The 13,321-nt window shown below is 53.6% G+C and overlaps 2 protein-coding genes across 2 annotated transcripts in view; both read right to left on the minus strand.

Annotated features, from left to right (window-relative positions):
• Nucleotides 1-2,487: 2,487 nt before the first annotated feature.
• On the minus strand, nucleotides 2,488-9,745 carry Slc22a17 (solute carrier family 22 member 17). The gene is made up of 11 exons (XM_055617455.1): nucleotides 9,707-9,745; nucleotides 8,490-8,774; nucleotides 7,867-8,358; nucleotides 7,674-7,777; nucleotides 5,395-5,549; nucleotides 4,554-4,719; nucleotides 4,237-4,382; nucleotides 4,004-4,109; nucleotides 3,629-3,846; nucleotides 3,260-3,371; nucleotides 2,488-3,109 (listed from the first exon to the last, which is right to left on the minus strand). The coding sequence occupies exons 1-11, from the start codon at nucleotides 9,743-9,745 to the stop codon at nucleotides 2,821-2,823; spliced, it is 2,112 nt and encodes a 703-aa protein (XP_055473430.1). The 3' UTR covers nucleotides 2,488-2,820.
• A 2,606-nt stretch (nucleotides 9,746-12,351) lies between these two features.
• Efs (embryonal Fyn-associated substrate) overlaps nucleotides 12,352-13,321 on the minus strand; it is a 10,105-nt gene continuing 9,135 nt past the window's right edge. Inside the window, exon 6 of the mRNA XM_055617698.1 lies at nucleotides 12,352-12,987. Within this exon, the coding sequence (XP_055473673.1) occupies nucleotides 12,553-12,987 (435 nt within the window). The 3' untranslated portion in view covers nucleotides 12,352-12,552. The remainder of the gene's footprint in view (nucleotides 12,988-13,321) is intronic.

The raw sequence follows: 13,321 nt of genomic DNA on the forward strand, positions 1-13,321 counted from the left end.
ATCTCATTTCACCCAAAGCTAAGAGCAACAGCAGAGCCACCTGACCCCACGCACACTGCTCTGTAACATGTGCCTACTTTCTGCTATCACAGACATAATAGAACAGGTATGTAACCGAGTGGGAACAACAGCTAGAGGCCTGGCTTAGAACCCTGCCTCTGCCACTGAATGGCAAGCCCCTCAGTGTCTCTCACTTCTCATTGTTTCTGTGATGTGATGGAGCAGAAATACAAAGCAGCTCCTCATTGAGGGACCGTGGACACTGAGTGAGGGCACTCCTATGAAGTCTCCAGAAACTCTACTTGGAGCCCGGTAGCATGGCACTATTGATGGTGCATGCCCTTAGACATGAATAATTATTCTTCTTCTTCTTCTTCTTCTTCTTCTTCTTCTTCTTCTTCTTCTTCTTCTTCTTCTTCTTCTTCTTCTTCTTCTTCCTCTTCCTCTTCCTCTTCCTCTTCCTCTTCCTCCTCCTCCTCCTCCTCCTCCTCCTCCTCCTCCTCCTCCTCCTCTTCTTCTTCTTCTTTTCCTAAGACAGGGTTTCTTTCTGTAGCCTTGGCTGTCCTGGACTCTCTTGGTAGACCAAGCTGGCCTCAAACTCACCAAGATCCACCTGCCTTCCAGAGTGCTGGGATTACAGGCATCCACCACCGTGCCCAGCTGACCGACTATCTGGCCTCATGACTTCCATTTTCCTAAAAAGCCCTCTCTCAGAACCACCAATAAACCTCACCCTTTCCAACCTTCAGGAATCCACTTTTGCTGTGCAAGTGGCTTGAGATGGGCACACTGGGTAAGGAATCTACCTGAGGGCTTCTTGCCTGTGAAGGTGCCTCACTTCCTTCAAGAAGCACTCTTTTAGCCCGGGCTGCAGAGCAAGTTCAAGGCTAGCCTGGTGTACGTAGAAAGATCCCATCTCCAAAGCAAAGAAGCTTCGTGGCACTCCTAACCACAGAAATCCTTTTTAATATGCTTAGTGTGGAGTTTTTGTTGTCTTGACTTTTGTTTTTGAGACAGTGCCTCAGGTATTCCAGGCCAGCCTTGATCTCGGGATGGAACTGGTGATCCCCTTGAGCTTTTGATCCTCTTGCCTCCACCTCCTGTGCCCTGAGATTATGGGCACGTACTGCATACTCGGAGACTCAAACCTCAGGCTAGCACATGCTAAGAAAGCACTCCGCCACCAAGCTCCAGTGTCCTGCCACTTCCTCAGACTGCCAAGAGGCTGTTTTCCTCACAGCCAAGGGACATGTCTAGAATTTAGGGGAAAAGGCAGCTAGAGTGCAGTGATGGGCTCTTAACTTTATCTTTTTCCTTTTATTTATTTTTTGGTTTTTCGAGATAGGGTTTCTCTGTATAGCTTTGGCTGTCCTGGATCTCCCTTTGTAGACCAGGCTGGCCTCAAACTCGGAGATCTGCCTGCCTCTGCCTCCAGTGCTGGGACTAAAGATGTGCACCACCACCACCTGGCTTTCTTTTTATTCTTTTCTTCCATTTCCTTTTGTTTTTGGTGGGCTTGGTTTTTTGCTTTTCAGGTTTTTGGAGGGGTGTGTGCAGGGTCTCAGTCAGGAGCTCTGACTGGCCTGGGACTATGTGGACCACACTAGCCTCCAACTCAGCGATTCTCTTGCTTCTGCCTCCCAACAGCTGGGTATGCGCCGCTGTGCCCAGCAGAGCCCCAACTCTGTCTGGGCTCTAACTGGGCCTTCCTGGCGCTGCAGCTTTGGGCAAGTTACCAAGTCCTTGAGTACAATCTTCTTACTGGTAATACTATGGTGGAAAGCCATCGTTCATTTTTAAACATCCAGTCCCATCCTAACTGCTCAGTTTTTTCCCTTCTTCATGAACCTCAGTATTCGGGGTAGAGCAGCGTGCTGTTCAAGCCAGCCAATCACATGCTTGCTAGAGAGGAACTTGTGTGGGGCTTCCCAGGAGGACTCCTGCCGGGGTACATGCAGAGGCCGGCCATCCTGGGAGGCCTCACTTTAATCTGCTCCACATCTGACATGCTCCTTTTGGAAGGGCACAGATGTCAATTAAAGACATTATCCTAGTGCCCGTGCACATCAGTGCACAGATCTGCATGTGGGGGCTTCTAGGGGCTGTTAGGTCCCCGGAGCTGGAGTCACAGGCAGTTGTGACAGATGTTGTGTGTGCCTGGAACTAAACTCAGGTCCTCTAGAAGATCAGCAAGCACTCTTAGCTAGTGAACCCTCTTTCCAGCCCCTAAGGTTAATTTCTATAGCTCCCAATGACAAAAGCTGAATTGCTCCAAACACCTACCCTGCAGTTGTTGGGAGACAAAGTGTGGGAGCACCTAGCAGGGTACTGGCACAGAGCAGGCAGTGGGTAGTTGTTCTTACTTCTAGGCTGACACCTCGGGGCAGGGCCCAGTGAGAAAGATCATGTTGGTACTGGTCTGTGTTTCACTGAGGAAAGTCTTTCTCCAAGAGATGAAAGGACAACAGAAGGGAGGGAAGCCCAGGCTCTGATATGCACATTTATTCCAAATGTCTTTTATTGAAACAGAATGAAAGAGTGAGAAAGAGTGAGGTCTGGGAAGATGTCTTTGGGCAGAGGATGGAGCCCAGACCTGATGGTTATAGTGTGATACTCTTCCCCTGTCCTGATTCTTGCTGATGAAGTGAACACAAAGCAGCAGGGAGATGGGGTTGGGAATGGCCCTCTGAGCTCTCCTGAATGGCTGGCATGAGTAGCCTTTGAGCCTTTGTGTGGGATGGCCTTGCCTTCCTGTCCATCTTACTAGGGCCCTCTGTCACCTTTCTGCATGGCCAGACTCCCCCCAAGCTCAGAGGCTGCTCAGAGGGCAGGGTTGGGAGTGGCTAGCAGCGGGACATGGTCACAGCGGTTAGGAGGCGGCTGCCTCAGCAGGGAAGGCCGTCGGCACAGTTCCCCGTCCCGGAGTGCCTCTGGCAGAAGCTTCCGCTTGGTCTCTGGCAGCAGCATGATGCTGAGGATGCAGAGGAGCGCGCAGGCCGCCAGGACCACATGCTGCAGGAAGGCTCCGTGGCCCATATGGAGGCGCTGAGCGGGACTACTCAGCCCCCCAAGCGCCCCGAGCGCCATGATTAGGCCCAGACCACGGCCCCTGAGAACATGGAGAAGGCACTGAGCCTATAGCTGTGGTCCAGCAGCTTCTCTTTTGCATCCTTCAGCCCTTGGCCTCAGCCAAAGGCTTTACCAAAGCCAAAGGTCTGACTGGGCCTGCCCCTTCCCCTGGCATCACCCCCGCTCTCACCGGACAGTGGTTGGGATGACTTCAGCAGCAAGGAGGGTGCTGAGGATGGCAGAAGCTTGGGAGGAGAAGAGTCCAAGGACAGAGAAGGTGGTGATGGCAGCGTCGTTCAGATCTGGGGGACCAAGAGAGATGATATGAATGGAGGTAGGTAGCACACGCCTGGCCTAGTCTCGGCTGTCATCCTCTTGGCTCTCAAACCCTCTGGCTCATGCTGTTTGGGCACTCAGTAATGGAATGAAGGAACAGACACGTTTACACAGCTGGACAGCCATCTGGGAAGGGCCTAAGTCCTGGAAAACCTATGACTTTCTGAGACGCCTCTGTTGGGGTTCCCATATTGAGCCCACATGGAGATGAGAAGATGCTCACAATCCCACAGGCCCAGCAGGACCAGTGACGCAATGCCCGTGAGAGTCATCGAGAGAAGCAGGATGCCCCGGCGACCAAAACGGTCCACAGTGACCCCCAGGAAGACACAGGCCAGGGCTGCTGTGCCACTGGCCAGCAGAGAGCACAGGTAGAAGTCTGACGGGCTCCCTCCTCCTCCCACAGGCTGGTAGCAGTGGCGGATGGCGTGGGCGATGAAGCTGTGCAACAGGTTGGGAGAAGCAAAGAACAGCTTCTGAACCTCCGTCCACAGCTTCCCACAGCTTCACCTCTGCAGGGCTTCAAGAGGCCGTCCCCGCCCAACCAGCCCCTATCCCAGCTACTGGCCTGGCCCTCAGCTCAGACAGCCAGGCTCACTTGGTGAAGCCCAGGATAAGCAGATTTTTCCAGATGTTGCGGTAGTTGAGGAGGGACGAGAAGGAAAAGGTGGATGTTGCGGGGAGAGGGCAGGTATTCTCCAGTTCTTTGGGAAAAAGAGAGGAGCCATTAGAAAAGGCTGAGACCCCAGGATGTCCCACACCCGGGTGGAGACCCTTGGTGGGGACACAACCGTGCAAAGGTCACCACATGTAGGGACCCCTGCCACTCACCCTGCAGGGCTTCCTGGGCCTCTTCTCCCAGCATCTGCCCATGGGGCCGGTTCCGCTCAGCCAGGATCCTCAGCACAGACTGAGCTTCCTCAATCTGCCGCTTCACGATCAGCCACCTCGCAGACTCCAGAAACAGCCCGGGCCAGCTACGAACGGGCAGGGTGGTATTGTGAAGCCTTCTTTCTCTGGACCCAGGGATGGGAAACTACCACCTCTGAGGGACCGGGCAGGTGGCGGAGAGGAGTGGTTTCTAGACTAAGGGCTATGCTGGAGGTAAAGATGGAAAGAACCAGGATACAGGTGAAGGTGATACTAACCCATAAAACAGGAAGAGGATGCAGGGAGCGGTGATCATTCGCTGCAGAAATCGCCAGTCTTTAGAGACAAGGGCCAGGCCCAGGAACAGGAAATGCCCTCCCACCCCTACCAACTCCCCTGCCAGGGCCACCCGAAGCCTCTGGGTTGGATCGCACAGCTCCAGGCCTGGAGATACAGCAGGGATGAAGGGAGGAGAGGCCAGGGAGTAAGGAGGTGAGAGGAGAGAGGGAAGGATGGAGGAAAGGACAGAAAGCTACGTCAGGCCCTCAGCAGAGACGGCAGCCATGCCCTCCTACAGATGATCATCTGGGTGGCAAGGAGGAGGAGCCTACACCCCTCTCTTCCTTAAACCCAGCTGGGCTTTAGAATTGAAGCTGTCTGGGTGCTTGGCATTCCCAGTTTACAGGTCCTTTCACATTGGGTCTCTTATGTGACCTTCATCTGACCCTTGCCCAAGGTCACAGAAGCCTGTCAGGATTTCATGTAGGGTGGAGTTGGAGACAAGGTCTCACAGTGTAGCCCAGACCACACCTGAACTCACAACCTTTCTGCTACAGCCTCCCAAGTACTGGAATTATGGCCAATATTTCATTTTTTAAAACGAGGCACTATTCTGTGACACAACTAAGGTCAGCTCAGGACTTTAAAGATCACAGCAAGTGGGAGGACATTGTGGGAGGAAGCAGGACCCCTGCCTGGACTCTTTAAAAAGCCTGGACATAAAGACAGCTGAGAATCTGACAGCTGAAATTTGGGACTAGGGGCAGTGCAAATTGCCTGGAGATACAGAAAAGTAGGCACAAGACCTAAGGCAGAGGTCTCTGGCAGGATGCCACTTACGCATCAGGTAGACACCAAGGTCAACACCAGCTAGCAGGAAGCCCAGGAGGAATCGAAGAGCCATAATGCCTGTGGAGGAGCCTGCAGCAGCTCCTCCCACTCCACAGGGGCCCACAAGCCCCAAGGTCAGCAGCACAATTCCACGACGGCCAAACCTAGAAAGCAGGGAGAGCTTTTGGTCACCCAGACACCCTGATGGAAGAGGTACTAGAAGGCCCCAGCTGTCTACTTCAAAGCTGATATGAGGTGGAGGTTCAGGGTGCAAGAGCTGTACTGAAGCTAGAAAAGATGACAGAGTAGGTGTGGTGGCACACGCCTTTAATCTCAGCATGTGGGAGTCAGGCAGGTGTATTTCTGTGAATTTGAGGCCAGCCTCAGGAGTTCCAGGGCAGCTAAGACTACTACACAGACAGATCCTGTCTAAAACTGAACAGAAAGAAAGAAGACAAGAAGGAAGGAAAGGAGGAAGGAAGGAAAGAAAGAAAAGATGGTGGGGAATAGGGATGGGGCTATGCATACAATGATGTCTGACTCCTGGGCAATGGGATGCAGCTACGGTTTTATGGGAGGGGACCATAACTCTTGGGGACAGGGCTATCTGTCAGAGATTAGTACATTTAACCATGGGTGTGAGCTCAGTCACAAATGAGATCCTGCTTAGGAGGGTCAGGACCTTCCTCCTTGTTGGTGGGGGCCTTGTCTGACTCCGATCATCAGAGGTGCTGGGGGCGGCACCTCTGTTCTGTACAGAGGGAGCTCCTGAGCGGGGAGGTAGCCAGCGGTCATGTGTACATTCGAATAGTATTTATCCGCCAGTGAGGATACAGAGATTGTCCTTTGGAGATGAAAGCCGTTTCACAAAGTTGGGGCTTGGGTATAATTGCACATAAGGGTAGGCAGTGGGATGGACCACTGGTCAGGAGAGGAGCTACTGATCGGGGGAATGGATCTATTAATGCATGGGATCTATGCCTTTCTGGAGACTTGGTCTTTACTGCTGGAACAACTGAGGGTCTTAGTGTAGGTGTGTGCCAATGGGACAAACAGACTAATGTATGAAAGGACAGGGAGAGGCAACTGACGATGGTAGGTATTGGTAACTATTGTGGTCACTGATCCCAAGCCAGCAGGGATGGATAGTGCTACCGAGCTACTGAATGCTGAGAGATGAGTAATGGTCCATGGGAGATGAAGACAAGGCCAGTGGTCCTTGGAAAAGGGGTGTGTGTGGGGGGGGGAACCCTGATATCTTGGAATAAGGCAATTGGTTAAGGCTGTTTTTCATAAGGATGAGCTGATCTGATTAATGTGGTTAAGGCTTCTGACTTCAGGAGACTAAATTATCCATCATGGGGAATGAGGCCATTATTCCACAGGAGTGAGGCTACTGAGGCCTGGGGTGGGAGGGCGACTTATCTGTGGGCTCAGGATCACTGGCCCGCAGGTATATGTAATTAGTAAGCCGTGAGGATGGCTCTCGGTTTTAAGGAACCTGACCACCGTTTTGAACTGTTCATCCATAAATCGCTTAGGCAGGGCTGCAGACTGTATGTCGGCGGTCGGGGGTCCTGGTTTTCAGAAGCAGCGGCAGCAGGATCAGCACCACAGATCCATGGAAATGGAAGTTTTGGTCGAAGAGAAGCTGAAAGCTTTGGCCAGCCATGAAGATAGGACCATGGCATGGCCGGCATGGAAGCGTGAGCTACTTCAGAGAGTTACTTGTGGAGATAGTTAACAATAGGGGATGACCACTGGTCAGAGATGGGGTCATCTGTCCCTCAAGTTGAATTATTGTCCACTGGGAATGGGGCTGCTGATACTTGGGAATTAACATTAAGTTTTAGGAACGTGGCCACTGAGTTGGGCCAAGGGTCTGAGTAGGCTATTAGTCAGTGAAGATGAATCTGTCTCTCCATAAGGAGAGAAAGGAAGAAGGCTGGGATAGTAAGGGCAACGAAACAAGAAATGTGGAGACGAGGTGTTAGTTGAGGAAGCGACTGTCAACTCTGGAGATGAGGCTGCGGTCTCACGGATGTGGATCTTCTGATCAGTGACTGGGTAAAAGGTCACGAGTGTGAGGTCACCTCCTTGTGTGGGGGTGGATATAGAGGGTGTATTTCTTGATGGGGGATGAAACAGGAGTTAAACAGGAGTTCAGAGGAGGCTTAAGAGTACAGTCAATAGAAACATCCTTGTCATCTTGTGAACCCAGCTGCTTGGGCTAGTTCTGCCAGCACCCCCTCTTTTCTATCAGCCCTACCCCCCCAAACAGTCCTCACCTGTCCGAGGGGTAACCGAGGAACAGGTAGCCGGAGGCAAAACCCAAGATGAAGAGGATCTGCTCCAGGATCACCTGCCAGCCCAGGTCACACACCAGATCCCACTGGGGACGTGAGAGTGGTGCAGGCGCATGAGGCCCGGTCCTCACCGCCCCGGCCCGCTCCCACTCCAGGTCCCGCCCGGCCGCCTCACCTGGCCAATGGCATTGGTGGTGAGCACAGGTAGTCCATTATAGTCCCAGTCCTTTAGGCAGTGGTTGAAGTCCGGCGGCGCGAAGCCACTGCACGAAGGGTCGGTACTGGTGGCGACCCGGCTGGCGGCGCTGGCTGCCAGGGCCGCGCTGGCGACGCTGACGCCGCTGGCGTTGGGGGGCTGCTCCCAGCCCGAAGCGTTGGGGGGCAAGGCGCCGTAGTGGCAGTGCAGCGGGGGTGCCAGCGTGAAGATGGGGTCTGAGGCCATGCCCAGGGCCACGAAGAGCACGGGCAGGCAGCACAGGCCGAGCTGCAGCTGCTGGCCTCCACCCAGCGCCCCCACCTGGGCGAGCAGAGCTTCGAAGCTGAGGGGGCCCGGGGGCGCGGCCAGCGACAGGCTGCTGCCCAGCCCGTCGCCCTCCCCCTCCCGCCGGCGCTCCCGCTCACCCTGCAGCTGCTCGGGGGGCACCGCATCTCCGAGGCTCCCGACCTGCTGCGGCGAGGGGCGGGAGAGAGGAGATGATGGGGGGGAGGCCGCGGGCTCGCGGGGGGCCGCGGGGGGGAGGCGGGGCGCGCGCGCGGGCGGGGAGGGGTCGGTGGCGCCCCCCGGGCGCAGGGACTTACTCCGTTGGCGTTGGAGGCGATCTCCACGGTGCTGTCGATTTTGCTGCCGCCCCCGCCATTGGGCTCGGGGGTCCCGGTGGCTACTCGGGGAGCCAGCTTGCCGACCGCAGGGGCCCTGTCGGCCGCGCCGAGAGAACGAACGGTTGTCTGGCCCGGCTGTGTGCGCAGGGCTGGGACGCGGAGGCCCGGGAGACCCCGCTCTGCAGCTCTGCAGCCGCGGGCGCCTCCTCCGTCTCTACCGTCTCTGCGCCGCTTTCCCCTCCCCTTCCTCCAGACTCTCCTCCCCTTCCCACGTCAGCAGAACCTGGGTCCAGACTGTTCGTCAGAGATGAAGGGGGGCCGGGGCCCCCGTGGAAGGAGAGGCTGGGGTCTCCGTGGTTTGTTTCTGGGGGCTGCGGGCCATTGCGGTTCAAGAAAATAAAAACGTAAAGTCGGTAGGTAGCTAGGACAAACGCCCGAGATGTCTCCTCATTCCAATTCTTCCCCATCACTCATCACCCACCCACTCTCCACCCCTCCCCTTAAGTTTATCGATGGAATTTTTTAAGTGTATCCTGCTGTATCCCGGGCAGTGCGTGAGGCCATGAGGATTAAAGGATGGACAGGGTACCGTTAGAGGTGGTTTCTAGGGGAGGCAGACATGGAATTCAGCAATGGCAGTATGGGTTCTGCAGATGGAGGAATCTGGTTGGCACCGTGCTTGGCTCTCTAGCTTCAGTTCTCTATAGGGGACAGGTCTTCCCCCCACACCCAGGTTGGTTGAATCACTATTTTCCAGCGACATCTGGCACTGTTGACCACCTCTTCTAAACTTCATCCCTTGACTGCCAAATCTCAGCTTCTGGCTTTTTCTCCTGCTAGTGTTCTCCACGGCAGACGCAGGCTCCTCCTCTTCAGCTCCGCTCAGTGTTCACAACTACCTTCTGCTCTCACGCGGTTACCCCCGTGCTATATAGTTAGACTCCATCAACCCAGGAAATACACGCCTGGTTCCTATTTCCAGCTCTTCTCAGAGTCCCGGGTCCAGGAAGCAACCTCTCGGTGGCCCACCTAACTTGGAACGTCTCTTAGGGCCCTCATCCAACACCCTTCCCTGCAATCTGGGCGGCTTCTAATGGTTCCCTCTTTGAGGGAATGGCACCTCACCATCCTCCTGTGGTCAGAGGTTCGGTGTGAATCCTTGGAACGCCCTCTTCATCTCACGTCAAGCCCCTCACAAAAGTCTCACTCTGCTTCTCACTCAGGGGGACTGTCATACTCTCAGGTCCCAGCTGGTGTTATGAACCCACTTTGTTTCTCTCCATCTGCCACTCATGGTGCAGATGGAATGATCTTTTTAAACATGCAGGTGTTTTGTTTTTCAAAAAAACCTATTAGTGTGTAAGCACATCATGTTTATATGTAGGTGTGCATGCCAGGCAGGGTATGTTGGGGGTCAGAGGAGAGTTCCCGTCTTTCTTCTTTCCATGGGTTCTGGAGAAGACAGTGATTTCCAGGTTTGCTCGCTGAACCACCTTGCCAGGCCCCCAAACGGAGGTCCGATTGTGTCTCTTTCCTGCTTAGCTGCCTTCAATGACTTCTCTCACTAAGAATATTATTCAAGACACAGGCATACTTGAGCCTACATGTCTGGTCACGTGCTCTCTGTAGCCACATTCCACTTTGTTCCCCTACTCTTCATTCCAACCATCTGCCTGGCCCTCTTTCAGTTTTTCCTGCAGCACAGGGCTTTGGCACAAGCTGGTTCCTATGCCCCAGGGTTTCTTCTTTAAGTTTCCCTCATCCTTTGGCTGTCAGTTCAGACATGTTTGCCTCAGAGAGATCACACCTCAGCCCCAGACTTCCTTTGTGGTGTGGCTGATGGACTCATGGCATCCAGGCCGCTTGGGAGATTGCTAAAAATGCACAATCCTGGTGTCACCCAGACCCTTGAACCATAATTTTCAACTAGATATGCATGCATGCACAAGCGCGAGTGTGCACACCCCCAAATCAGACGTGTACTCCTCAGAGATGTAATGCTTGACGGTTATTTCACTCTCAAACCCAGGTAAAGTCCGGAAACTGTTTGTAAAGAAATCTTTTTTTCTCCTATGAGCCACAATGGACGACGTCTAAGCCACGGAATCATCGCTTCGTTACTTCCTTTGTTCAGAAATTTTCCACAGAAAACCCTCCTCTAACGCCAGTGTCCTCAGCCCACCTCCCCTCGGGCCTTTCAGAATTGCTGTGCTCCTTAGAGCCTGGAGTCACTGCCGCTAGCTGGTCTCCAACCTTCTCTTCACCTTGGAATAAGATTCCTTAATTTTTGTTTGTTCTTGGAGACGTGGTCTCACTATGTTGACCAGGCCTGTCCCTACTTCCCAGGTGTTAGGATTAAAGGTGTGTGGTAGCCCAGCTTAGTAATTCTCTAATTTTAAGCATTTTCTTGTCTTCAAAAGTCCATTCAGACTGTTTTGATCACCCTCGTACTAAAGCTGGGGTGACTTACATCCACACAAGTACACAAGGCGTCTAGAGTTGAACTGAAGACTCCTTTTCCACATTCAGGTTCTTTTTGGCAAGCTGATCTGGCAGGTGGGAATGGCCTTCAATGTATATGTAGGGGTGAATTTGTTAGCCCCCAATCTGAAAATGTTCTCCCTCACGTAGGATGAGAAAGTTGAAGAGGCAAATGCACAGGGACACAAGGATTATGATCACACCTTGCGGCGCCCTGGCTGAGTTACTCAGCCAGGTTTTGTGGAAAGTGGAACCAAATGGATGATGGCTACTAACCTTCTGTGTTCATCTGCAGCCCCAGCTTCCCTAAGTGATGGAAGCCCGGGGGAAAATTATGGGATGGACTCTCTTGAAGTCACCTAGGGAAGCCAGATCACTGGCCTTTCGGTTGGCTACAGCTGGCCTGAGGTGGGGAGCTGAGGTTAGCTTTCTGGTTGGGGCCCTCTTGAAGGAGGTACCTTTGAGGCTGCTGTGGCCAAACTCTCCACGTCTGCACCCCTTTAGTGACGTCATGTGACAAGGAAGTCTGCAAACACTAGCCACAGACTCATCTTGGTTCCTTGAGCCCATATCAGCTCAGGCATCACTTCCCAGCCTTCCTCACCAACATCTCCTTCTCCAGCTGCTCCCTTCACCTAATCTCTTCACATCACCATTGATTTCCATCACCAGTAACTTATTTGATAGGGTCTCCCAACATGGACCAGTCCGGCCTTAGACTCACAGATCCACATCCACCTGTTTCTCCATCCCAAGTGCTCAAGGATTTAAGGTATGCATCGTGACACCTGCCTAGCTCTTTTTAAGATGCACTCACGGTAATTGACTTGCTGTCTACCCCAGTTTTGCTGGAACAGTGAATTCACTATGTACCTTTAGGACTCTATCTTGGCCATTCCAGGAGCTGAGGACAAGTCTATCAAAAAGGTTTTGGGGAGCAAAATTACTCCTCATATTGTGTCCTACAGGAATGGGCAGGGGTGCCAGGCCTTCCTCCTCAGGCTTTCAAGAAGCAGAGTCCGGAAACCATTCGGCAGGGTTTATTGAGGAGCATCCCATGCCCTTGGCCAGCTGGCCCGACTTCCGGGGGGAGGAGCTCTTCAGTGTTTCCCAGACTATTACTTTCTGGGCAACTTCTGCCCTGCCCCCATCTCAGAAGAGAGTGAGGTGCTGGTCATCTCTAGCCAAGAAACAGGAGAGAGGCTCTGTGTGGCCTCAAGTGTCAGCCACCTGGTTTTCCTTGTTCCAAACTCCCAAAGGCAGAAGGCCATACAGCGACTTCCACCCCAGGATGATAAGGGGAGCCGAGCCCCTCCCTACCCCAGATAGCCTGATGCCTGCCTGAACAAAGCAAGAAATATTAAATATAAATAATTTATACAAAATGGCTCATACAAAAAGCAGTAGGTGGAGGGGAGGAGATGCCTTAGTGAGTCGCTAAGATGACCAAGACAGATGAAAAGGGGGAAGAATCCTCTTTCCCTCCAGCCCAGCCCTCAGCCACCTTCAGCACAGAGTAGAGCTCTGGCAGGCATTAAGGGTAAGGCTTATGAACAGGCCCTCAGGGGAGCAGGCCAGTGAGCAGGGTGGTAAAGCGTAGGGCCTGCCCTGCGAGCTCTGCCACACACCGGGCCATCTCTTGGACCGCAGTGTCAGATGGGTATCCTAAGGCAGCCCCCTTGACGGCAAGCACAGTGGCCCGCAGAGTCTGGCCCAGCATGGTGCCTGCAGCCCCCACCTGTGCCCGGAGAGGTGCAGAGGTTGCCAGGCGGCCTAGGGTGTCCCCGACAAATACCAGGCGGTGAGCGGCCACCACCACTCGCTTGCCGTGGGGCACAAAGAGACATGGCGGCTGGTTGGCCTGGGTACTGGCCATGAGGGCTGCCACAGCAGCCTGCAGGGCCGAGTAGTGGCTCTGGCATTGCCCTGCGTAGAAGTGCAGAAGTTGTAGGTCTCCAGTGGACAGGACCAGCGGCTCCTCTGGGGACGGGACTTCCTACGGATCGAGAGGAGGGTGGGTGAGGACAAAGTCATCAATGCCACTCCCACTCTCACTTGTCCCCCCCCCTTCTGTTCTTCTTTATCAAGTGCAATCCCTTTGGCTTTTCTCACCACCAGAGAATTTAGATTCTCAGAGACAGCAATAAAGTGCACACAGCTGATTCCAGAAAGATCTGAATCCAAATAATCTCAGGCAACCTCAGAGAAGTCTCTTGAATTTTCTTGATTCCTTATCTCAGAGTATCCTTGTGCTGGGGACGGGGCTTTTCATTCTAGACCTCCGTGTGTGTGTGTGTGTGTGTGTGTGTGTGTGTGTGTGTGTGTGTGTG

Source organism: Psammomys obesus, unplaced genomic scaffold, assembly GCF_907164565.1.
Source record: "Psammomys obesus unplaced genomic scaffold, mPsaObe1.curated_primary_1811, whole genome shotgun sequence".
NCBI lineage: Eukaryota > Metazoa > Chordata > Mammalia > Rodentia > Muridae > Psammomys > Psammomys obesus.